The sequence below is a fragment of the Pseudophryne corroboree genome, chromosome 3 (genome assembly GCF_028390025.1).
Source record: "Pseudophryne corroboree isolate aPseCor3 chromosome 3, aPseCor3.hap2, whole genome shotgun sequence".
Classification (NCBI taxonomy): Eukaryota; Metazoa; Chordata; class Amphibia; order Anura; family Myobatrachidae; genus Pseudophryne; species Pseudophryne corroboree.
The window spans coordinates 17,857,016-17,882,453 of NC_086446.1; the positions used below are offsets into that span (position 1 = coordinate 17,857,016).

The following is a 25,438-nucleotide window of genomic DNA, read 5'->3' on the forward strand; positions in this document are numbered from 1 at the left end:
GGCGCACAGCTGCAGTGCTGTGCGCTACCTTGGAGAAGACAGAAGTCTTCAGCCGCCGATTTTCCGGACCACCTTCTTGCTTCTGGCTCTGTAAGAGGGACGGCGGCGAGGCTCCGGGAACGGACGACGAGGCCGGGTCCTGTGTTCGATCCCTCTGGAGCTAATGGTGTCCAGTAGCCTAAGAAGCCCAAGCTACCACCAGTTAGGTAGGTTCGCTTCTTCTCCCCTTAGTCCCTCGATGTAGTGAGCCTGTTGCCAGCAGGTCTCACTGAAAATAAAAAACCTAACAAACACTTTCTTCCTAGGAGCTCAGGAGAGCCCCTAGTGTGCATCCAGCTCGGCTGGGCACAGAAATCTAACTGAGGCTTGGAGGAGGGTCATAGGGGGAGGAGCCAGTGCACACCAGGTAGTCCTAAATCTTTCTTAGAGTGCCCAGTCTCCTGCGGAGCCCGTCTATTCCCCATGGTCCTTACGGAGTCCCCAGCATCCACTAGGACGTCAGAGAAATTGCGATCACCTCACAATTTCTGCTTCATCATAGAAATTAGTGAAGCCTCCTGCTGGCTCAGCTTAGCTGTGACCGCAGGAGGCACGCCACGTTCTTCTCGATCTCGGCAGCTGCGTGTGATGTCACGTAGCAGAAGTGATCACGCCCGTTTGTCCTACAATGCCACATCTACTTCCTGGAAATGGAGCGTTGCCCAGCCCCCGGCCACCGCCTAAGCCTGATTGACAGGCAGGGGCAATCACATTTTCTGCGCCCCCATAGAAAATGAGGGCGCATGCGCAGGACGGGTGCTGCGCATGCGCCTGCAACGTTTTCTCAATAATTCTGGTTGGATCGCACACTGCGAACCAACCTGAATCAGGCCCAGAGTCACCATCTTAAAGGCAGATGGTGAGGGAGCAGAGAATGGGCGTTATGTGGCAGGAACGGGTTGGTTAGGTAACATCCTGGCTGCTGCATTCTGTACAAGCTACAAGTGGTGCAATTCTTCTGCTGGGAGACCCAGGTAGAGGGCATTACAGTGTTCTATGTGTGATGATACAAATGCATGCATGACTGTAGGTCTTCTGAGGGTTCTGAGGGAAATAAGTGCTGGAGTCTGGCTATGTTCCTCAGATGAGGATCTGATTGTGGCTGATACCTGATGTCTAAGTGTCACTCCACCATCCAGGACACCAAGATTCCGCACATGATCAGCATTTTGTAACTCTGAAACCCCAAGTGTAAGTGTGGTTGGTAGGCAAAGCTGAGCTGTAGCCCTGCCCTTTGTCGTGAGCTTCTATCATAAGGACTTGTTTCACCAGGACTGAGTCACAGCCAACTGGCACCACCCACACCTGGAGCTCAGCTAGACATTTAGGATTGGTATTGGGTTCTCAGTACCCGGACCAAAAGACAGTTCATTGGCATAGCAGTGGTAAACGAGGACATGACGTTGGATTGTTTCATCCTGTGGTAGCATGTATATTGCAAGAAGCAGGGGAGATAGGATAAGAACCTTGAAGAACGTTACATGGCAATGATAAGTATACTCCAGAAGAATAGAATGGTTCCTCACCTGAGTGATGTCTATTGTGTGCGACAAGAGTCTATTTATTTCTCAGAACATGGAAATGGCCTCTCACCTGTGTGACTTCTCTGATGTGTAACAAGTTGTGATTTCTGGGTAAAACATTTCCCACACTCAGAGCAAGAAAATGGCTTCTCACCTGTGTGACTACTCTGGTGTGTAACAAGAACTGATTTGTATTTAAAACATTTCCCACACTCAGAACATAGAAATGGATTCTCACCTGTGTGACTTCTCTGATGTGTAACAAGATTTGATTTCAGGGTAAAACATTTCCCGCACTCAGAGCAAGAAAATGGCTTCTCACCTGTGTGACTTCTCTGATGTTTAACAAGATCTGATTTCTGTATAAAACATTTCCCACACTCAGAGCAAGAAAATGGATTCTCACCTGTGTGACTTCTCTGATGTGTAACAAGATGTGATTTCCGTGTAAAACATTTCCCACACTCAGAACATGGAAATGGCCTCTCATCTGCCTTAGCTGGTTGATGGGTAATAAGGTTTGTGTTCTGTGTAAAACATTTGGCATCTATAGAACAGGGAAACACTGTATCTACTGTCAGAGCTGTAATAGATGCACCAATATTAGAGTGATCAGGAGAACATTTCCCAGGATCAGCTGATAGAGCTGGATGTATAATTGGGGTAATGGGGTTATCTCCTGGAGAATCCTGTCTGCTGTCATTATCTTTTATGTCACAATCCGGGGATAACATTAGATGTCCTTCTGAGATGTTCCTGCTTGTGTGTCCATCTGCTGGAAATAAAATACATTATGGAAATGTGACATTTTCTGTAACAATATTAATCTTGTAAACAATAGGAGAAGACGACTTTCTGGGACACTTAATTGTAAATGTGTGTGTATAATAAAACATAACTTTTAATGAAGGCTTTATAATATTGTGTCTCAGACTATCATTGTGTCCACCCTCCTAAGAACACTCACAATAACAAATGTAATATTATAATAAGACTTATATATAGCTCTCTCTTGTACTGGTAACTAACCATGAAGTATAAATGGAGATGTAGTCACTCTACAAGTCCTATGTCAGCACCAATGTAAAACAATGGATGGGGAACTTATCGTATGAATTGGAGATTCTAGATGGATCAGAGAAATGTCTCCTAACGTTACTCTTGGAAGCATTGGTAAGGTAGCATTCCTTTATGTGTGTGCTCATACGCTGGTAAGTCTGTACATGTTACTCACCCTTATTTCTCTTAAGTCCTAGAGGATGCTGGGGTTCCATTTAGCACCATGGGGTATAGACGGGTCCCTTGGGAGCCATGGGCACTTTTAGAGTTTAATAGTGTGGTCTGGCTCCTCCCTCTATGCCTCTCCTACCAGACTCCGTTTAGAAAATGTGCCCGGAGGAGCCGGTCACAGCTAGGGGAGCTCCTAGGAGTTTTTCTAGTTTTATTGGTTTTTAAGAGATTAGGTTACAGGAAGGCTGCTGGCAACAGCCTCCCTACTTCGTGGGACTTAGGGGGGGGAATAAGAACTTGAAGTTGAGGGTGCTGATCACAAGCCCACGAGGCGACTGCTCACTTCGGCAGCACGGCCGCCACCTGCTAACAGAGCCAGAAGAATGAAGAGTGGGGAGTACATCAACGGCGGCCCAGGAAGCGGGTCGCCAGGCGGGAATGGCGGCACAAGGGTGGGAGCGCAGCTCTGACAGGCTGCGCTCCGGAAGGCTCAGCGGCACACTGTGTACGGCGCTGTGAGGGGCGTCCTGGGCCAGCGCAATCACCCTACACTGGTCAACTATAGCTATCAGGGACTAATCCCACTGTTAGTTGATTATACTGGCCTGAGGTATTTTATAGCTAAGTGCGGGAGAACGTGCCATTACAGGGGGCGGGACTTCTCCTCAGAGTGGATCCAGCACTCACCAGCACCATTTTCTCCCTGCAGATCACAGCATCAGAACACTGACAGGGAGCACTGACCTCCACATAACTCCAGCTATCCTCTGCGGTACCAGGGTGTTATAGACAAGGGGGAGTGTGTTTATATGTAGTTTATCCTATTGTTACTCAGTCAGCGCCGGCAGTTTGTATTAATAACTGCCTACTGGGGCGCTGTGTGGCTGGCTCCTTATACTCTGTGTCTCTCTGAAGGTACTCTGTGGGAAACTGTGTCTGACATTTTCCTGTGTGTGTGTGTGTGTGGCTGTATATCTCACATTAACATGTCTAAGGACTCTGTATCTTGTGCTGCAGAGTGTGTATCTCCTCCTGAAGAGTCTATCCCATGTTTTCAGGACTGCAATGTAATTTCCCAGCCCTCTGAATCTGAACCCCCATGGGTGGATTCTATAAGGGGCATGATATCACAGATTTAATCTAGGATGTCATATAATGAGAAACAAATGCAGGTTTTGAGGAATTCTGTAGAGGTATTGCAGTGTTCAACTCCCACTACCTCATCTGGGACCCCTACTACATATCCAAAAAAGCGTGATCTTGCCCAGATAATGCAAGCTGACATGGATACCAACGATACGGGGGACAGTGATGGGGATATGTGCGGAGAGGGGGGGGGGGGGTGTTGATGCATTTAATGATTGAGGCCATTAGGGACATTTTGCATATTACTGAGAAAGCACCTGAGCAGGTGGAGGCTTACTTTACTGAAAATAAGAAATCCTCTCTTACCTTCCCTGCTTCAAAGGAGTAAAACTCCTTGTTTGAAAAAATCCTGGGAAAGCCCAGAGAAAAAATTCTAGATTCCAAAGAGAGTTCTAGTTGCTTTTCCTTTCCCTGAAGAGGACAGGAAAAAGTGGGAAAACCCACCGATAGTAGACGCTTCTGTATATCGGTTGTCTAAAAGGGTGGTTTTACCTGTCCCTGTGTCGACCACTTTAAAAGAGCCGGCTGACCGCAAGATTGAGACTACACTCAAATCACTATACACAGCTACAGACGTGGCTTTAAGGCCCACCATTGCTTGTGTGTGGATTTCTAAAGCAATAGTAAAGTGGTCAGGCACATAACTAGAGGAATTAGATGCTATGGACAGGAGTGACATTGAATTGTTTTTACGTCACATACAGGATTCTGCAGGTTTCATGGTGGAGGCCATGAAGGACCTGGGCATGCTGAAAGCAAGGGCTTCTTCCATGGCAGTCTCGGCGCGCAGGGGACTCTGGCTGCGCCAATGGTCTGCCTATACGGAATCCAAGAAAAGTGTGGAGAACCCACCCTTCACAGGTCAAGTTCTGTTTGGGGATGCATTGGATGCGTGGATCTCCACAGCAACTGCGGGTAAGTCAACCTTCCTTCCCTCAGCCACACCGCCGACTAGGAAATCTTATCCTACGTCCACATTGCAGTCCATTCGAACAGCGAAAGTCAAAACGTCCAAACCCCCTTCCATTTTCTTTAGAGGAAGTCGGGGAAAATCTAGAAAACCTGCTCCAACAGGTTCCCAGGAACAGAAACCAGGTTCTGCTTCATTCAAGTCTTCAGCATGACGGTGGACCTCCCAGCCTGGTGATCGGGCAGGTGGGAGCAAGACTAAAAGATTTCAGTCATATCTGGGCATCCTCTTGCCTAGACCCCTGGGTCAAAGATATTGTTACCCAGGGGTACAAACTGGAATTTCAAGACCTCACACCTCACAGATTCTTCAAATCAGGCTTATCAGCTTCGCTGACAGAAAGTGCTATCCTACAGGAAGCCATTCAAAGATTGGGTCAAACAAATGTTATTGTTCCAGTTCCACCTCACCTAATGCACAAAGGTTATTACTCAAACCTGTTTGTGGTACCGAAACCAGACGGTTCGGTAAGACCGATATTAAACCTAAAGTCATTAAACCCGTAAATTCAAATTCAAGATGGAGTTTTTGAGAGGGGTGATCTCAGGTCTGGAGGAGGGGGAATTCCTAGTAACCCTAGATATCAAGGATGCATACCTTCACATTCCGATCTGGCTGCCTCACCAGGCTTCTCAGATTTGCGCTGCTGGACTATCACTATCAGTTCCAGGCACTGCCATTTGGCCTATCCACAGCACCGAGGGTGTTCACCAAGGTCATGGTAGAGATGATGCCACTCCTCCACAGGCAGGAAGTGAACATAATTCCATATCTGGATGATCTGCTGATAAAGGTGTCTTCCAGGGAGAGGTTGTTGTAGAGTATAGCTCTCTCTACTGGACTACTCCAGGATCACGGGTGGATCCTGAACCTTCCAAAGTCACATTTGGAACGGACACGGAGACTGCCCTTCCTGGGAATGATACTCGACATGGAAGAGCAGAGGGTGTTTCTACTGACGGAGAAAGCGTTGGTGATCCAATCAATGGTACGGGATGTCCTGGAGCCAACCTGGGTATCGGTTCATCTGGGTATCGCCTTCTGAGGAAGATGGTAGCCTCCTAAGAGGCTCTACAATACGGAAGATTCCATGCGAGGTCATTCCAACTGGATCTCCTAGACAAATAGTCGGGATCCCATCTTCACATGCACCAGCGGATACACCCGTCACCAAAAGCCAGAATTTCACTCCTCTGGTGGCTGCAAACTTCTCACCTACTCGAGGGCCGCAGGCTCGGGATTCAAAATTGGATCCTTCAAACCACAGATGCAAGTCTCAGAGGTTGGGGAGCAGTCACCCAAGGGGAAAACTTCCAAGGAAAGTGGTCAAGTATGGAATCCATTCTTCCGATAAACATTCTGGAACTAAGGGCCATATACAATGGCCTTCTACAAGCGGCACATCTTCTGCAAGATCGGGCCATTCAGGTTCAGTCGGACAATGTAATGGCGGTGTCCTACATAAACTGACAGGGAGGAACGAAGAGCACAGCAGCGATGTCAGAGGTTACAAGAATCCTCCTCTGGGCAGAAAAGCACGCAATGGCACTGTCAGCAATCTTCATACTGGGAGTGGACAACTGGGAAGCGTACTTCCTCAGCAGGCACGATCTCCATCCAGGAGAATGGGGCCTCCACCCAGAGGTGTTCGCAGAGGTAACAAGTCGATAGTGTGTACCTCAGATAGCCATGATGGCCTCCCGCCTCAACAAGAAGCTTCGGAGGTACTGTTCAAGGTCGAGATACCCACAAGCAGTGGTGGTGGATGCCCTGGTAACTCCGTGGGTGTTCCAATCGGTGTATGTGTTCCCTCCACTTCCACTCATCCCAAGGATTCTCAAACTAATAAAAAGAACAAGAGTTCAGGCAATCCTCATTGCTCTGGACTGGCCAAGACGGGGTTGGTACACGGATCTTCTGGAATTACTGCTGGAGAATCCGAGGCCTCTTCCTCTTCGTGAGGACCTTCTGCTACAGGGGTCATTCGCCTATCAAGACTTACCGCAGCTACGTTTGACGGCATGGAGGTTGAACGCCAGATCTTAGCTCGGAAAGGGCATTCCGAAAAAGGTCATTCCTGCCCCGGTACAGGCTAGGAAGGGAGTAACGTCTAAACATTACCATCGGATTTGGAAAAAGTATGTGTCTTGGTGTGAATCCAAGAAATTTCCTTCAGTGGAGTTTCAACTGGGACGCTTGGGCTCCATAAAGGTCCAGATTTCGGCCTTGTCCATTTTCTTCCAGAAAATATTGGCTGCCCTCTCTGAGGTTCAGACTTTCTTAAAAAGGGGTTCTGCACATCCAACCACCCTTTGTGCCTCCTACGGCACCTTGGGATCTTAATGTGGTGCTGCAGTTCCTGCAATCGGATTGGTTCGAGCCTTTACAGGAGGTGGACGTCAAGTTTCTTACTTGGAAGGCGGTCACACTGTTGGCATTGACATCTGCTCAACGTGTGTCAGAATTGGGGGCATTGTCATGCAAGAGCCCCTACTTGAGGATAGAGCTGAGCTCAGAAAGCGTCAGCAATTTCTTCCAAAGGTTGTATCAGCTTTTCATATCAACCAACCTATTGTGGTGCCAGTGGCTACTGACTCCTCAATCACCTCAAAGTACTTGGATGTTGTGAGGGATTTGAAAATTTATGTGAAGAGAACTTCTCGTCACAGGAAGTCGGACACTCTATTTGTCCTTTATGATCCCAACAAGATTGGGTGTCCTGCTTCTAAGCAGACGATTTCTCGCTGGATCAGGTTTACTATTCAGCATGCTTATTCTATGGCAGGCCTGCAGTGTCCAAAATCTGTTAAGGCCCAGGTTCTTCCTGGGCGGCTGCCCGGGGTGTCTCGGCTTTACAACTTTTTACCGAGCGGCTACTTGGTCAGGGTCGAACACGTTTGCTAAGTTCTACAAGTTCAATACTTTGGCCTCTGAGGACCTAAAGTTTGGTCAATCTGTTCTGCAGGAACCTCAGCACTCTCCCTCCCGTACTGGGAGCTTTGGTACATCCCCATGGTACTAAATGGAACCCCAGCATCCTCTAGGACGTAAGAGAAAATAGGATTTTAATTACCTACCGGTAAATCCTTTTCTCGTAGTCCGTAGAGGATGCTGGGCGCCCGCCCAGTGCTTCATTTTCCTGCATTGTTACTTGGTTAAGTACTGCATTGTTACTAGGTTTAGTACTGCATTGTTACTTGGTTAAGTATTGTTGTTCAGCCGTTGCTGAATTGTTTCAAGCTAGTTGGCTTGGCTTCTTTGCGTATGTGTGAGCTGGTGTAAATCTCACCACTATCTGTGTATTTCCTTCTCTTGAAGTATGTCCGTCTCCTCGGGCACAGTTTCTAGACCGAGTCTGGTAGGAGGGGCAAAGAGGGAGGAGCCAGCCCACACTATTAAACTCTTAAAGTGCCCATGGCTCCCAAGGGACTCGTCTATACCCCATGGTACTAAATGGAACCCCAGCATCCTCTACGGACTACGAGAAAAGGATTTACTGGTAGGTAATTAAAATCCTATTATAAGGTATATTGCTACAGCAGAGTAGGTGTGGAACAAGGTACTTTACATGCAATACACCATATAATACCCTGCAATCATCATACATCTCCTAGGTTATAATCCACTCTTACACCCACATCATCAGTGTCTTACCTCTATACTCTCAATAGTAATAAGGATGATGTGTGTACGGTATGATACAGAGAATTACATATCAGAATCTATACAGCTGCCGCCATACTTCTGCTTCTCATGTGTGTGCTTCTGAAAGCAGTGAACATCTGAGTGAGAGTGCAGGGAAGACAGCAGAGTCTGATGAGAAAGAGATTGGATCTGCCTTTGCAGGGATGTACCAAACCTGTCACCCCTGTAAGTATATAAAATAATAAAGAAGAGGGGCGTGGGCGGAGTTCATCCAGACGTGCTTTCTGGAGTTCTCCTCACTGAGCGACTTCTTATCTACCCTACCTGATAGCTCTCAGCCGCCGCTGGGACCAAGACCCAATCTATTAAGTCCCCCACTCATTCTGCCTAAAAAGCAGCTCACACAGCTCACCGTTCACTGCTGCAGCCTAGTGACGCCGCTGAAGCCTCGGGCTGTATTCTGGGGCTAAGTGCGCCCAGTCTTTCCTGCACGCTCCGGACACATGACTTGGAGGCGCTTTTGCTCAGGCAGGAGCACTTGCTCTCCCGCTCACACAGGTGCACAGCTCCCGCTACTGCTGGGGACAAAACGGGCTGCCCACAGTCACCGGAGCCCGGCGGCGATATTGGGAAGTGAGGTGGCTGCCATTTTAAATCCTGGTGCCCGGCCATCGCATGCTTTGCCTTCTGCCTTCAATAAAATTGATATAAGCTGCTAAATAAGTGTCCTGACGACTGGACCGGGGTCACTACACTAAATTGAAGCATTTGCCTGGAGGTGAAACTACCTTCTATTTATATGGTACCACTATAATCTACTTCCTCTCAGTCTACATGCAGAGCCCAGTATCAAGTATCGTCTGAGTACAGCTCATTAGACTGTAATTACAACCTCATAGTATATTATTTTGTGTATTTATTCACTGAATATATTTTGCCATTTGTGTCTCTCTGTGATGAGTACTTCACGTCTGTGATCATGCTGACCTCTAGTGGAATTTCTCGCTCATTACTGTGTTATTTGAGTTGCACTACATCATGGTTTACTTGATATTTGGGCTCGGATAGACCAGTCACCCAGACTAAAGGGCCCTACACACTTAAAGATTATCTGTCCAATCTGTCTGATTGTAAAGAAAATCTGGCAATGTCTGGGAGCAAATGACAATCAACCATTTGCTCCCAAAATCCAGAAAATGGACAGAAATGGTTAAGATCAATTGTTTTAACGAAACAAACCAATTTGTTTGAAAGTCCATTTTTGTCTGTTATCCAGTGTTTTAGAGCAAATGGTCTATTGTCATTTGCTCCCATACATTACCAGATTTTTGTTCCAACCAGAAAGATTGGACAGATAATCTTTAAGTGTGTAGGGCACTTAAAAATGTAATTTTGAATGGAGTCATCTTGATGTATCCTCATGACAGCGTACTACTGCTCCTTTTATTTATAGATCGTTTGTATTTTCCTATCTCTGAGAGGTCAGTCTTTTTGTAGCCAGTTTACCATGCCTTCAAAAAAGGTTAAAAGGTACCAAATCGGCCCCAACTGTCCATCTCTTTGGTACCTCGAATTCAGGTGGTCCTTCTGAGACCGCTACAACATCATCTGCTTCTTCTTGTCAGTCGCACAGCATGACTGAAGACGTCTTAAGACATTCTAGATGGTCCTGTTACTCTATGCTATATACATTCTATGTTATCTACATTTATGGACTGAAATAACCTCAGAATTTAACTCTAATATTCAAGCTTTGAGGTCCAATATCAGTGAGATTGGCTCTCGTACAGACTAAGATGAGAGAGATTGTTGCGTCTCAGAAAGACCTGATTTCAGGACATGACACCCTTTAGGAAGACATGGTCTCCATTCGTGATAAAGTCACTGATTTAGAAGAATGCTCTCGGAGAAATAATATCATTATAATGGGCATTCCGGATTCTGTTACAAATGCTGAGCTTTATGATTATGCCACGGACCTCATTCAGAAACTTTCACCGAAGGCTTCTGCCACGAACCTTCTTACTTATAGGATCCATAGACTCCCAAAGTCCTAACAGGCCTCTATCCAAGCACCGAAGGATACTCTGCTCAGGATCTGGATGATTAAGGGCTGCCCACCTTAACGTGCGGCTTACCTCCTTCATTGCCTTTTGGCTGCGAGTTCCTCCCTGATGACTGAGGTACGCTACGGCCGTTGCATTGTTCAAGAGAATCTGAACCGGTTTTCCTTGAAGTATGTCATTTGCCTGAGTGAATGCCATATACAGTATATGGCCCGAAGTTCCAATATATTTATCGGCAGGCAACTTTCTTCCTTGGTCCACTGCACCTGGAAGCAGCACTTTTCTGACATGGCTCCCCAGCCCTGAAGACTGGCGTCCGTTATCAGAACCTCCCACTCCGAGATCCAAAAGGGTCGCCCTTTGTCCAGATGGGATGTCTGTAGCCACCAGGCTAACGACCTCCCTAATTCCTGAGGAAAGACCATAGTCTGAGTTTTATCGTCTGATGTAGTCCATTCCATCTGGAAAGAATCAGACGTTGAAGGGGCCTCGAGTGGAATTGAGCATATTCCACCATGTTGAATGTTGACACCATAGATCTCATCACTCACATTGCTGCTTGAATGGATACTCTTTGTGTAGTAGCTACTGAATCCTTGGCCCTCATTCCGAGTTGATCGCTCGCAAGGCGAATTTAGCAGAGTTGCTCAGGCTAAGCCTACGCCTACTGGGAGTGTATCTTAGCTTCTTAAAATTGCGACCGATGTATTCGCAATATTGCGATTACAAACTACTTAGCAGTTTCAGAGTAGCTTCAGACTTACTCGGCATCTGCGATCAGTTCAGTGCTTGTCGTTCCTTGTTTGACGTCATAAACACACCCAGCGTTCGCCCAGACACTCCCCCGTTTCTCCGGCCACTCCTGCGTTTTTTCCGGAAACGGTAGCGTTTTTATCCACACGCCCCGAAAACGCCGTGTTTCCGCCCAGTAACACCCATTTCCTGTCAATCACACTACGATCGCCGGAGCGAAGAAAAAGCCGTGAGTAAAAATACTATCTTCATTGTAAAATTACTTGGCGCAGTCGCAGTGCGATTATTGCGCATGCGTACTAAGCGGAATTTCACTGCGATGCGATGAAAATTACCGAGCGAACGACTCGGAATGAGGGCCCTTGTCTGTATTGTGGATATTTTGTTTAGAGGAAGAAAAAGTCTCTGAAGCCTGGAATCCAATACAGCCTCCAGGTGCGTCATGCGTTGAGACGGAACCAGGGATGACCGCCCAATTTATGAGCCAGCCGTGGCTTTGTAAACAGGCTATTGTCAACTGCAGATGACCCTGGAGAGTTTCCTGGGAATGAGCCAGGATTAACAGGTCTTCCAGGTATGGGAAAATTCTTGTCCCCTGACAACGGAGATAAGCCGCCACCACCACCATCATTTTGGTAAACACTCTTGGAGCTGTAGCCAGTCCAAATGGTAGGGCTTGAAACTGAAAATGTTGCCTGAGGATAGCAAACCTGAGATAGCACTGATGGAACAGTGCTATAGGTCAGGGATGGGGAACCTTCAGCCCTCCAGCTGTTGTTGAACTACACATACCAGCATGCCTTGCAACAGTTTTTTGCTATTTGGCCATGCAAAAACTGATGAGGGGAATGATGGGATGTGTAGTTCAACAACAGCTGGAGGGCCCAAAGTTCCCCATCCCTGCTATAGGTACACGCAGGTAAGCATCCTGGATATCTAGGGATGCCATAAAATCCCCCGGCTCCATGTCCAAGATAATGGAACGTAAAGTCTCCATATGAAAATGAGGCACCCAAATGTACAGGGCATCCGGAAAGTAGGGAAAGATGAATGCAGCAATGTACAGAGGCTGATGGCTTATCTTCTGGTTTGGAAGAAGGCCCTCTGGTAGCCCAATGCTTTTTCCTCTTTACAGACTTATTTGATCGGGACTGTTTGCCGTAACCCTTTCCTTTAGCTTTTCCTTGGGTCCGAAAGGACTGAAAAGCTGGAAACCTAAGTTTAGACTTGTAGGTAGAAGGAAACTTCACTTTCTTAGAGTCTGCTTCAGACGCCAGAATATTGTTTAACTCTTTACCAAAAAGAATATCTCTAGTAAAAGGAAAAGACTCCAGTCCTTTTTTGGACTCTGGGCCTAATTCAGAGTTGATTGCAGCAGCAAATTTGTTAGCAGTTGGGCAAAACCATGTGCACTGCAGGTGTGTTCAAACGGAAATCTAAATTGCAGTGTAAAAATAAAGCAGCCAGTATTTACTCTGCACAGAAACAAAATAACCCACCCAAATCTAACTCTCTCTGCACATGTTATATCTGCCTCCCCTGCAGTACACATGGTTTTGTTCAAACTGCTAACAAATTACCTGCTGCGATCTACTCTGAATTACCCCCTCTGAGTATGCCTTCCATGTACGTAGCCAGACAGCTCTGCGTGCGGCTACTGCGGAGGCTGATGCTTGAGAAGCTATAGTACCCATATCCAAGGCTGCTTCTTCCATAAAGACATCTGATTGTTTAATATGTTCAATATGGGACTTTTATTCTCTGTACACCATTAGCAGATCGTCTTCTAATGCATCAGCCCAGGCCGCCACTGCTTTCACCATCCAGGCTGAAGCCATGGCCGGCCTAACAACTGCCCCTGACAAGAGAAAAATCGTTTTCTAAAAACAGTTTTTTCATCAGTTACATAATTTAATGATGTTGAAGGCAGGGGTAATGTAGATTTACGCACCAACCGAATGACATGCGTATCTACTTTGGGAGCAACCTCCCTTTTCCAACAATCCCCATCCAGAAGAGGATAATGAGAATTAAATTTTTTAGGAATTCTAAACTTCTTACTGGGTGTGACGCAAGCATCTTGCATGATTTCCGTCAGCTGTTCTGTCTCCGGAAATTCAGTTCTGACCGTTTTGAGACATTTAAAAACAGGTGCCTCCTCTAAGGATAGAATGGCTTTCATAGCATTAATTAGCTCAGGTATATCTACCAAGCTGGGACCTTCATCCTCATCTCTGTATACAGACCCAGAAGGCGAGGAATCATCCTCATCCTCCGTAGTGTCCCCTTCTGAAACCTGTGTAGACTGTGAAGATGTTTCATGTCAGTGTGATTTACTTTTCACAGGCCTTTCAGCCTGTTTTTGTTGAAAGGCTGCAGATTTCTGGACAGGATCTGATAAGACCCAGGGAGAATGTTGCATGTAAGTGTTAATTGGGTAACCTATCCCTGGTATGGGAGCTGGTATTATCTGCTTAGCAATATTGGATAATGTTTGTGTAAAAGAAGCCCATGGAGGTTCTGACAGAACGTGTGCCTGCCTTGGATTATTATGGAGGTTTTGGTGGAAGCTATAACACAATCCATTTTGTACCAGATCTTGAGAGGTTAACCCTGCTTTTCATGACAAATATGATATCAATGTTGGTGCTGCTGTGGAGAGTGTATCCTCCTCACCCTTGCCTCTTAGACATGGTAATCCCACACCTGTATGGTGTTAACTACACAATTTGTGACCACATTCACTGTAAGCTCGCTAAAGTGATATACAATCCGATCCCTCTCTGCCTTGCACCAGCATTGAGGATATATAAAACCCGCAAAACTGACAGAAATACAGTAAAGGTCAGAAGCCACACTAGCAATCAGTCTGATCGTAGCAGCAAATTTGCTGCTATGATCAGCTCCGGATATCAGTATATGAAGCAGTGGATTGATATGCTGTAATTCAAGTCACAATCTGGTACGCAGTTTATTATTGGTGGGTGTGGGCACCCTGAAAAGAATTACTACACCATAGGCGCTTCTTCCTCTCCCTCTTGTTCACAGATTTTTTGGCTATCTACCTAATAGCAATTTGAGGAACTGAGCAGCCACCCAAAGAAGTGGAGTGTGTGAGATTGAGGCTATAAAGCCTACATTGGACTTCATGGAACCCTGTGGACTACATCAGGGTACAGAAATATTGGACTGGGAGAAGTGTACTGATCTATTCCTTTTTCAAACGATAGATTATTAAGTAATACAAGGAATGTAATAAGAAATGTAATAAAAAATGCAAAAAAGCAATAAGAGCAGCTAAAATGGAAAATGAAAAGCAAATGGCTATAAAGAGTAATACCAATCCTAAAAATTTTTTTAAATACATAAACGGTAAAAGGTTAAAATAGGAGAATATAGGTCCATTAAAAGATGATTTTGGAGAATTGATAAATGATGACGAAATAAAAGCGGAAATACTGAACATTTTTTTTTTCATCAGTATTTACCAGAGAAGAACTGATGGTGGGAGTAGAGCATAACAATTGTGACAGTAAAGATCCATGTTAGAAACTTGTTTAAGTGAAGTAATCAGAGAGAGACTAAGCAAAATTAAGGTTAATAAATCACCTGGTCCTGATGGACTTCACCCAAGGGTTCTTATGGAACTTAGTTCACAACTAGAACGACTCCTGTACTTGATTTTCAATAGTTCAATTAGATCAGGCATGGTACCGAAGGATTGGCGTATAGCTGAGGTAGTGCCATTATTTAAAAAAGGGATCCAAAAATCTTCCGGGAAACTACAGACCATTTAGTTTGACGTCTATAGTGGGGAAAATATAGGAAGCAATTCTAAGGGACGTCATACAGGAGTATCTAAAGTCCACTAGGATTATTAGCAAGAACCAGCATGGGTTTGTGAGGGAAAGGTCATGTCAGACTAACTTAATTAGCTTCTATGAGGAAGTGAGCAATAATCTTGATCAGGGAAAAGCAGTGGACGTGGTCTTCCTAGATTTTGCAAAAGCCTTCGATACAGTTCCTCACAGGAGACTGATGATCAAATTAAAGGAGCTTGGCCTAGGAAAAACTATTTGCACATGGATAAGCAGCTGGTTGGATAGCAGGTTACAGCGAGTAGTGGTCAACGGAAAGTCCTCAACCTGGTCCCCAGTAGTCAGCAGAATACCAACAAGGGTCCGTATTCAGTCCACTACTGTTCAACATATTTATCAATGACCCAGAAATAGGCCTGGAAAGTACAGTGTCAATCTTTGCTGATGATACTAAACTGTCTAAGGTAATTAACTCGGAATTGGATGTGGAGTCCTTGCACAATGATCTATCTAAACTTGAACTGTGAGTCTAAATGGAAAATGAGGTTCAATACAGACAAATGCAAGGTTATGCATTTCGGGACTAAAAACAAACTTGCAGCCTACATATTAAATGGGGAACGACTAGGTAAAACAGATTTGGGGGTACTTATTGATAATAGGCTTAATAACCATACACAATGTCAAAACGCAGTAAAGAAGGCAAGTAAGGTGCTAGCGTGCATAAAATGGGGAATTGAGTCAAGGGACTCAGATGTAATCCTGCCGCTGTATAAAGCATTGGTACGTCCGCACCTGGAAAAGTGTGTTCAGTTTTGGGCACCATTGTATAAAAAAAGATATCGGTGAACTCGAAAGGGTTCAAAGGTGAGCTACTAAATTGATTAAAGGCCTAGAGGGACTGGATTATGAGGAAAGGCTTAATAGGTTGAATATGTATACACTAGAAAAGAGGCATTTAAAAGCAGACATTATTAATATCTTCAAATATGTAAAGGGACATCACAAAGAGTTATCAGAGGTATTATTTATTAATAGAACACAGTTTAGGACACATGGGCACTCGCTGCGGCTGGAGGAGAGAAAGTTCTGAACGCGAGGGAGGAAAGGGTTCTTCACTGTTAGGGCAATTAGGATGTGAAATTCCCTGCCAGGGATGGTGGTAATGGCGGACTCTGTAAATGGATTTAAAAAAGGAATGGATACATTTCTGAATGAAAATGATATCCAAGGTTATAATATTTAAAATATCAACATGGTTAATCCAGTGGTTATATGAGTTATAGTAGCTAACTAGTCATAAAACATTATTCAGCGGGTATGTAGATTAATCACAACTTAATACAGGTTGAACACGATGGGAAATTACCTCTTTTCAACCTCAATTACTATGTTACTATATATATAATACATTATAGTACATAGCATGGCTGCTGGTAACACACAGTGACATGATGTGAAGGGGAGAGCAGGAGTATAATAGGGGCTAATGGCTCCTGACTACTCCACTGGGAAAAACGAGTTTTATAGTAAGAACTTACCTTTGTTAAAACTCTTTCTGCGAGGTACACTGGGCTCCACAAGGAATGGACAAAGGGGTGTAGAGAAGGATCTTGATCCGAGGCACCAACAGGCTCAAAGCTTTGACTGTTCCCTCAATTCATAGCGCTGCCTCCTATATCACCCCGCTTCCCTGCACAGGATCTCAGTTTTTAGTTAACCAGTCCAATGCAGTAGCAGGAAAAGAGACAACATCGGTTAGTAGCCACAACACCGCATTTTCACGACAGGAGACGTGTCAGCGGCTAATGCCATACCAACCCAAAGAAGCTAAGTGCGTCAGGGTGGGCGCCTTGTGGAGCCCAGTGTACCTCGCAGAAAGAGTTTTAACAAAGGTAAGTTCTTACCATAAAACTCGTTTTCTGCTGCGGGGTACACTGGGCTCCACAAGGAATGGACAATGGGGATGTCCTAAAGCAGTTCCTTATGGGAGGGGACGCACTGTAGCGGGCACAAGAACCCGGCGTCCAAAGGAAGCATCCTAGGAAACGGCAGTATCGAAGGCATAGAACCTTATGAACGTGTTCACAGAGGACCACGTAGCCGCTTTGCACAATTGTTCAAGGGTCGCACCACGTTGGGCCGCCCAAGAAGGTCCAACAGACTGAGTAGAATGGGCCTTAATGTGATCAGGAGCAGAGAGACCAGCCTTCACATAAGCATGCGCAATCACCATTCTAATCCATCTGGCCAGAGTTTGCTTGTGAGCAGGCCAGCCCCGTTTGTGAAACCCAAACAGAACAAAAAGAGAATCAGATTTCCTAATAGGAGCAGTTCTCTTCACATAGATACGGAGAGCCCGTACCACATCCAAAGGCCGCTCTTTGGGAGACCGATCAGGAGAAACAAGTGCCGGAACTACAATCTCCTGGTTAAGGTGGAACGAAGAAAACACCTTAGGTAGATAGCCAGGACACGTCCGAAGAACCACCACGGTGAAATATCAGATATGGGGAAACTACAGGACAAGGCACCCAAATCCAACACTTTTCTAGCTGAAGCAACAGCCAGCAGAAACACCACCTTAAGGGAAAGCCTCTTAAGGTCAGCTGAACCAAGAGGTTCAAACGGAGACTCTTGTAACGCCTCTAAAACCACCGACAAGTCCCAAGGAGCCACAGGTGGGACATAGAGAGGTCGGATACGCAACACACCCTGAGTAAAGGTATGCACATCAGGTAAGGTCACAATTTTTCTCTGAAACCACACCGACAAGGCAGATATTTGAACCTTGAGGAAAGCCAGACGCAGGCCTAAGTCCAGGCCCTGCTGAAGAAAAGCCAACAACTTGGTTATACTAAACTTCGAAGCGTCATAATCGTTAGATGCGCAACAAAGTAAGAATGCCAGACCCTATAATAAATCCGAGCAGAAGCCGGTTTCCGGGCCCGCAACATAGTTTGAATGACCGCCTCAGAAAACCCTTTAGCTTCAAGAACCACGCCGTCAAAGACAGCCAGGCTAGGTCCTGGTAGACTAGGAGGTCTGGGCGTTTGGGAAGTAGAATTGGACGCTCTGACGATAGGCCTTGCAGGTCTGAGAACCAGTGCCGTCTGGGCCACGCTGGAGCTATGAGAAGCAGAATTCCTTTTTCTTGCTTGAACATCCTAATTACCCTGGGCAAAAGTGACACCAGAGGGAACACGTACGGCAGCCGAAACCTCCACGGTACCGCCAGCGCATCCATGAATGCTGCTTGAGGATCCCTTGTCCTTGCTCCGAAGACCAAAACCTTGTGATTGTGTCGAGACACCATCAGATCCATGTCTGGAAGGCCCCACCTTTCCACTAGGAGTTGAAACACTTCTGGATGGAGGCCCCACTCGCCGGCATGCACGTCCTGACGACTGAGAAAGTCTGCTTCCCAATTCAGGACTCACGGAATGAATATTGCCGATATGGCCGGTAGATGGCGTTCTGCCCACTGTAGAATCCGTGAGACTTCCTTCATTGCTAGGCGGCTTCGAGTGCCACCTTGATAATTTATATAAGCCATTGTGGTGGCGTTGTCCGACTGTACTTGATCAGGGCGGTTCTGAATTAAATGCTGGGCTAGGTTCAAGGCACTGCAGACCGCCCGCAACTCCAGAATATTGATCGATAGGAGGGACTCCTCCTTGGTCCACCGCCCCAACATCTTAGACTGGCATCTGTCGTCAACAGGACCCAGTCAGATATCCAAAACGGACGGCCTCTGCACAGTTGTTGGTCCCGGAGCCACCAGAGCAGTGACAGATGGACCTCCGGAGTCAATGAGATCATTTGAGACCTGATCCGGTGAGGCAGGCCGTCCCATTTGGCTAAAAACAGCCTCTGGAGAGGGAGAGAGTGATATTCAGCGTACTCCACCATGTCGAATGCTGACACCATGAGGCCCAGCACCTGCATCGCCGAATGTATCGACACTTGCGAACGAGATAGGAAGCAACGAATCCTGTCCTGAAGTTTCAGGACTTTCTCCTGAGACAGGAACAATCGCTGGTTGTGAGTGTCCAATAGTGCTCCCAGATGCACCATGCTCTGGGCAGGGATCAGAGATGACTTCTTCCAGTTGATGAGCCACCCGTGGGCATGCAGAAACCGTACTGTCACATCTAGGTGACGCAGGAGAAGTTCTGGGGAATTTGCCAAGATTAACAAGTCGTCCAAATACGGCAGTATCCTGACCCCTTGACAGCGGAGTACCACCGTCATCACCGCCATGACTTTTGTAAAGACTCGCGGAGCCGTTGTTAAACCAAAAGGTAACGCCCGAAACTGGTAATGGCAGTTGCCAATCGCAAATCTCAGGTATTGCTGATGAGGCACTGCTATAGGAATATGCAGGTAAGCATCCTGTATATCCAGGGAGACCATAAAGTACCCAGGTTTCAAGGCCAGAACTATAGAGTGAAGAGTTTCCATACGGAACTTGGAAACCTTCACAAACCTGTTCAATGTCTTGAGGTTGAGAATGGGCCGGGAGGACCCATTCGGTTTCGGGACTAGAAACAGCGGAGAATAGTACCCCCGGCCCCTCTGCGCAAGAGGCATCTGTACTACGACTACTGTATCCAGGAGGGTCTTTACCACCGAATGTAGAGTGTTTGCCTTTACCTTGTCCAACGGGACATCTGTTTGGCAAAATCAATGAGGGGGTCGATTTTTGAAGGCTATGGCGTAACCAAGAGAGACGACTTCCCATACCCAGGCAACTGAAGTGGTCTTCAACCATTCCTGGGTATACCCTAGAAGCCAGCCCCCCACCCTGGGATCCCCCAGAGGGAGGCCCGCCCCGTCATGAGGCAGGCTTATGTCTTGGAAGCTGGCTGACGGGCCGCCCATGCTCTTTTGGGCTTAGGCTTACCAGGTTTGGAAGTGCAGGCCTGCTGGTTGTACGCCTGACCTTTTGCTATACCTGAAGGACGAAAGGGGCGAAAGGAAGTACCTTTAGCCTTCGACACAGAAGGAGCAGTAGTTGGCAGACAGGCAGTTTTGGCAGTAGCCAAGTCAGCCACAATCTTATTTAAATCCTCCCCAAACAGAATATCTCCCTTAAAAGGGAGTACCTCCAGGGTTTTTCTAGAGTCCAGATCCACAGACCACAATATCCGGCGAGCCAGGACTGACATAGTAGAGGCCTTGGCTGCCAGGATACTGGCATCAGAAGCCGCCTCTTTAATATAACGAGAAGCTGTGACAATATAAGACAAGCATTGTCTAGCATGGTCAGAGGAGATTTCAGCATCTAACTCCAAGGCCCATGCTTCAATGGCCTCTGCAGCCCAAGTAGCTGCAATAGTGGGCCTTTGTGCAGCACCCGTGAGGATGTAAATCGCTTTCAGACAACCCTCCACACGTTTATCCGTAGGCTCTTTTAGAGACGTTACGGTGGTGACCGGTAGAGCTGAGGAAACCATCATCCTAGCCACATGTGAGTCCACTGGAGGAGGCGTTTCCCAATTTTTAGACAGCTCCGGCGCGAGGGGATAGCGAGTCAGCATCTTCTTTTGAGGCACAAACTTCGTACCCGGTTTTCCCAGGGTTCCTGACGTATATCCACTAGGTGGTCAGAGTGAGGTAAAACTTGTTTAATCACGTTCTGACGCTTGAACCTATCTGGTTTCTTAGGAACGGATGGTTTGGGATCATCCGTAATCTGTAAAATTAACTTAATAGCCTCCAAAAGATCAGGAACTTCCACATGTGAACCACCCTCCCCATCAGCCGTATCGGAGTCAGAACCTGTGGGGTCAGTGTAAGTGCCGTCTTCATCCGACGAGGTGTCAGTGACAGCAGTGGATTGTGAGGAGACGAGCGCTCGCTTAGAGGACCCCTTGGACGTAGGCGAGCGACGGTCAGACTTTTTAGTAGTCAGGGACTGGTTCAACTTCTTTATTTGAGCAGATAAATCGTCTGCCCACGGCGGGTTAGCCGCAGGGACCACAAACGGTTGCACCGGCATTGGGGGTCCCATAGGGGGTGTTAGTTTATGAACTAGCGTATGCAGAAGCGTGGAAAAAGATGCCCACGGGGGGGCAGTATGTGCCTCCGTTGCCACCGTCCCACTGGGGGTCAAGGAGCCCCCAGAACCAGAGCCCAAAGCTGCTATATTCTCCTCATAGGTATCTGCGGCTTCAGCAACACCGGCAGTGTGTTCAGCCCCAGAACCGTTACCCTCAGAAGCAGACATGATATAACTTGCAGTATCAGGTAACACAGTAAAATTTGTCAGCAGCACAATACCTCTTACCCAAACCCCTGCGCAGTGTAGTCAGCACAAGCAGAGATACAGGAGAGATATGGTGACTAAATCACAGAGAAAAATACGTATTAGAGTATATCTTGTGAAAATCCTATATAGGATAACACCTGACGCACCAAGCCCCTGACCTGTCCCATGCCCTGGTGATCTAGTGGGATCGCCTGTACTGTCACAGTGTCCACCGCCAGCGCGCGTGGCCCGCCTCCCACTGACCGCGCCGGATCGCGATAAAGACCGGGTCCCACTTACCACCTCCCGTAGCGCGGCCACGCAATCCCAGAGAGCCCCCGTCGTGTGTGCCTGACAAGAAGAAAACCGGAGCCTCCTGCTGTAATTACCCGACAACCAGGACACGGGAGTGTACAGCGCCGCTGGGGAGAGCTGGAGCTGCAGCAGTGAATGTCCACTGACATGTAACACTGCTGCTGCCCTTGAAGTCTTCACTTTTTTCCTCAGAAAAAAAGCTCTTCTTAGGGCTGCCTGGAGCAGCCCCTCTGTTAAGTGCCTGCTACTGCAGCACCAACTACAAAACTGAGATCCTCTGCAGGGAGGAGGGGCGATATAGGAGGCGGCGCTATGCATTCTGGGAACAGTCAAAGACTTAAGCCTGTTGGTGCCTCGGATCAAGATCCTTCTCTACACCCCATTGTCCATTCCTTGTGGAGCCCAGTGTACCCCGCAGCAGAAATATACTTCCCTCATTAGTTTGTACGGACAGAGGAGGGTGTAGGATAAGAGATTGCTGTAATGACTGAGGAAGGAGAATATGTGACTCTTTTCTGTAGTAAGTGTTTATTACTCACCTGTGCTGATATCTGTAGGGATTTCCTCCTCCTTACACAGCTGATCACCCCTCACATACGTCTCTTCTTCTCCCTCTATATCTTCTGCCTTCATATCAGTCACATACGTCTCTTCTTCTCCCTCTATATCTTCTGCCTTCATATCAGTCACATACGTCTCTTCTTCTCCCTCTATATCTTCAGCCTTCATATCAGTCACATACGTCTCTTCTTCTCCCTCTATATCTTCTGTTTTAATATCAAACAGGTGTTCTAACTAAAAAACAAAACACTATAATGACATTTGCATACAGTCAGATTAAATTTAGGTGAAACAGTATAATACCACAACACCTTATAGAGGGTGCATGTAAATTGTACGTATTCCTCCCACCTACCTGATCCTCCTGTGGGATCCTGTGATTCTCCTCTGTACAGTCCTGGGAATACAGAGGACGGGGACATCTCTCTGGGGTATCTCTGTTACTGGGTCCTTCTGTAAGAGACACACAGTGACTAAGTACAGTGTATATATGTGATTATCAGGTGATGTGTGTATATAGGGTCCACCATACCTGCTCTCCCCTGTACAATACATGACAGTCTCCTCTTACCCAGTGATGTGAGGGGCCGGTGATTCTCCATCATCACGTCCTTGTACAGACCCCTGTGTTTCTCTATATACTCCCCCTCCTGCATGGAGACATAGACAGTGACATCCTGACACCTTACATAAACCTGACACACAGTAATACAGTTATCACCCAGACACGTCCCCTGGTGTTACTGTATAATGTCCCATTCCCAGCAGTCACCTCTCCAGTCATCACCCAGACATATCCCCTGTGTTACTGTATAATGTCCCATTTCCAGCAGTCACCTCTCCAGTCATCATCCAGACACATCCCCTGGTGTTACTCTATAATGTCCCATTCCCAGCAGTCACCTCTCCAGTCATCATCCAGACACGTCCCCTGGTGTTACTGTATAATGTCCCATTCCCAGCAGTCACCTCTCCAGTCATCACCCAGACACGTCCCCTGGTGTTACTGTATAATGTCCCATTCCCAGCAGTCACCTCTCCAGTCATCATCCAGACACGTCCCCTGATGTCACTGTATAATGTCCCATTCCCAGCAGTCACCTCTCCAGTCATCACCCGGACACGTCTCCTGGTGTTACTGTATAATGTACCATTCCCAGCAGTCTCCTCTCCAGTCATCACCCGGACACGTCCCCTGGTGTTACTGTATAATGTACCATTCCCAGCAGTCTCCTCTCCAGTCATCACCCGGACACGTCCCCTGGTGTTACTGTATAATGCCCCATTCCCAGCAGTCACCTCTCCAGTCATCACCCAGACGCGTCCCCTGGTGTTACTGTATAATGTACCATTCCCAGCAGTCTCCTCTCCAGTCATCACCCGGACACGTCCCCTGGTGTTACTGTATAATGCCCCATTCCCAGCAGTCACCTCTCCAGTCATCACCCAGACGCGTCCCCTGGTGTTACTGTATAATGTCCCATTCCTAGCAGTCACCTCTCCAGTCATCACCCAGACACGTCCCCTGGTGTTACTGTATAATGTCCCATTCCCAGCAGTCACCTCTCCAGTCATCACCCAGACACGTCCCCTGGTGTTACTGTATAATGTCCCATTCCCAGCAGTCACCTCTCCAGTCATCACCCAGACACGTCCCCTGGTGTTACTGTATAATGTCCCATTCCCAGCAGTCACCTCTCCAGTCATCACCCGGACATGTCCCCTGGTGTTACTGTATAATACCCCATTCCCAGCAGTCACCTCTCCAGTCATCACCCAGACGCGTCCCCTGGTGTTACTGTATAATGTCCCATTCCTAGCAGTCACCTCTCCAGTCATCACCCAGACACGTCCCCTGGTGTTACTGTATAATGTTCCATTCCCAGCAGTCACCTCTCCAGTCATCACCCAGACACGTCCCCTGGTGTTACTGTATAATGTCCCATTCCCAGCAGTCACCTCTCCAGTCATCACCCAGACACGTCCCCTGGTGTTACTGTATAATGCCCCATTCCCAGCAGTCACCTCTCCAGTCAGCAGCTGAATGATCTTGTTGGTGAGTTCCAGGATTTTCTGGTCATTGTGGCTCTCATGTATCAGTGAGTGAGGTTGAGGCACCGTGATGGGGCTCTGGGTCCTGCTCAGTCCTCCTGACATGCGGAGACGGCTGCTGGGTGTCTCATACTCACCAGATGTCTTCCTCACTACTGTGTAATCCTGTGTATTGGGGAAGACACCAACTATGAATACATAAACTCCAAGATCTCCCCACTGTCCCAGTCATGTCCATGTATTATTATAATAGATATAAGTGACGTCACTGTGACACTCCCAGATCCCCTCACCTCCCCAGAGATGTCCCTGTATTATTACTATAGGTATAAATGATGTCACTGTGAGGCTCCCAGATCACCTCACCTCCCCAGTCATGTCCCTGTATTATTACTATAGGTATAAATGATGTCACTGTGAGGCTCCCAGATCACCTCACCTCCCCAGTCATGTCCCTGTATTATTACTATAGATACAAGTGATGTCACTGTGATGCTCTAAGATCCCCTCACCTCTCCAGTCAACAGGTAGATGATCTCCAGGGTGATATTTATTATCACCTCAGTCCTGTGACTCCTGGCCGTGTCCATGCTTAGTGATGGATGAGAATACAGAACATGTGACATGTAATAAAGTCTCTGGGTCCTCACAGCTGGAGTGTCTAGGAGTAAATATAATACATACAACACACATCACAGAAAACACATGTAACACAGATACATGACACTGCATGCCCAGTAAGTCTCCCCTTTCCCTCCAGCTATAGATCCCTAGGCCAGCGACTCTCAGAGGTTCCTGTGCCCCAGCTCCATAATGCTGTACTGTATAATGTTACCCCAATGCTCCTCCCATGGCCGGGGTCTTATTCCTCCCAGACACGTACTTGGTGCCAGTTGCTGCACAGGAATCAGTTACAGACACATGAATTAGGGATGTTGGGATTTTGTATCAAATTTATACCAGAACCTGAGAGGATTTGTGACTGTACCCAGGTCACACAGATAGGGGGGAGGTGAGGGGAGAGGGGATCCGGATGGTAGGGTGACAGTCAATAGGTCCACCACTCT

General features: G+C 47.0%; 1 protein-coding gene across 1 annotated transcript in view; it reads right to left on the reverse strand.

Annotated features, from left to right (window-relative positions):
* Positions 1-1,570: 1,570 nt before the first annotated feature.
* LOC135057009 (oocyte zinc finger protein XlCOF8.4-like) overlaps positions 1,571-25,438 on the reverse strand; it is a 279,935-nt gene continuing 256,067 nt past the window's right edge. Inside the window, exons 4-7 of the mRNA XM_063962867.1 lie at positions 22,891-22,969; positions 22,675-22,772; positions 22,298-22,553; positions 1,571-2,337 (exon numbers count right to left, since the gene is read on the reverse strand). Coding sequence (XP_063818937.1) covers positions 1,601-2,337; positions 22,298-22,553; positions 22,675-22,772; positions 22,891-22,969 — 1,170 coding nt within the window. The 3' untranslated portion in view covers positions 1,571-1,600. The remainder of the gene's footprint in view (positions 2,338-22,297; positions 22,554-22,674; positions 22,773-22,890; positions 22,970-25,438) is intronic.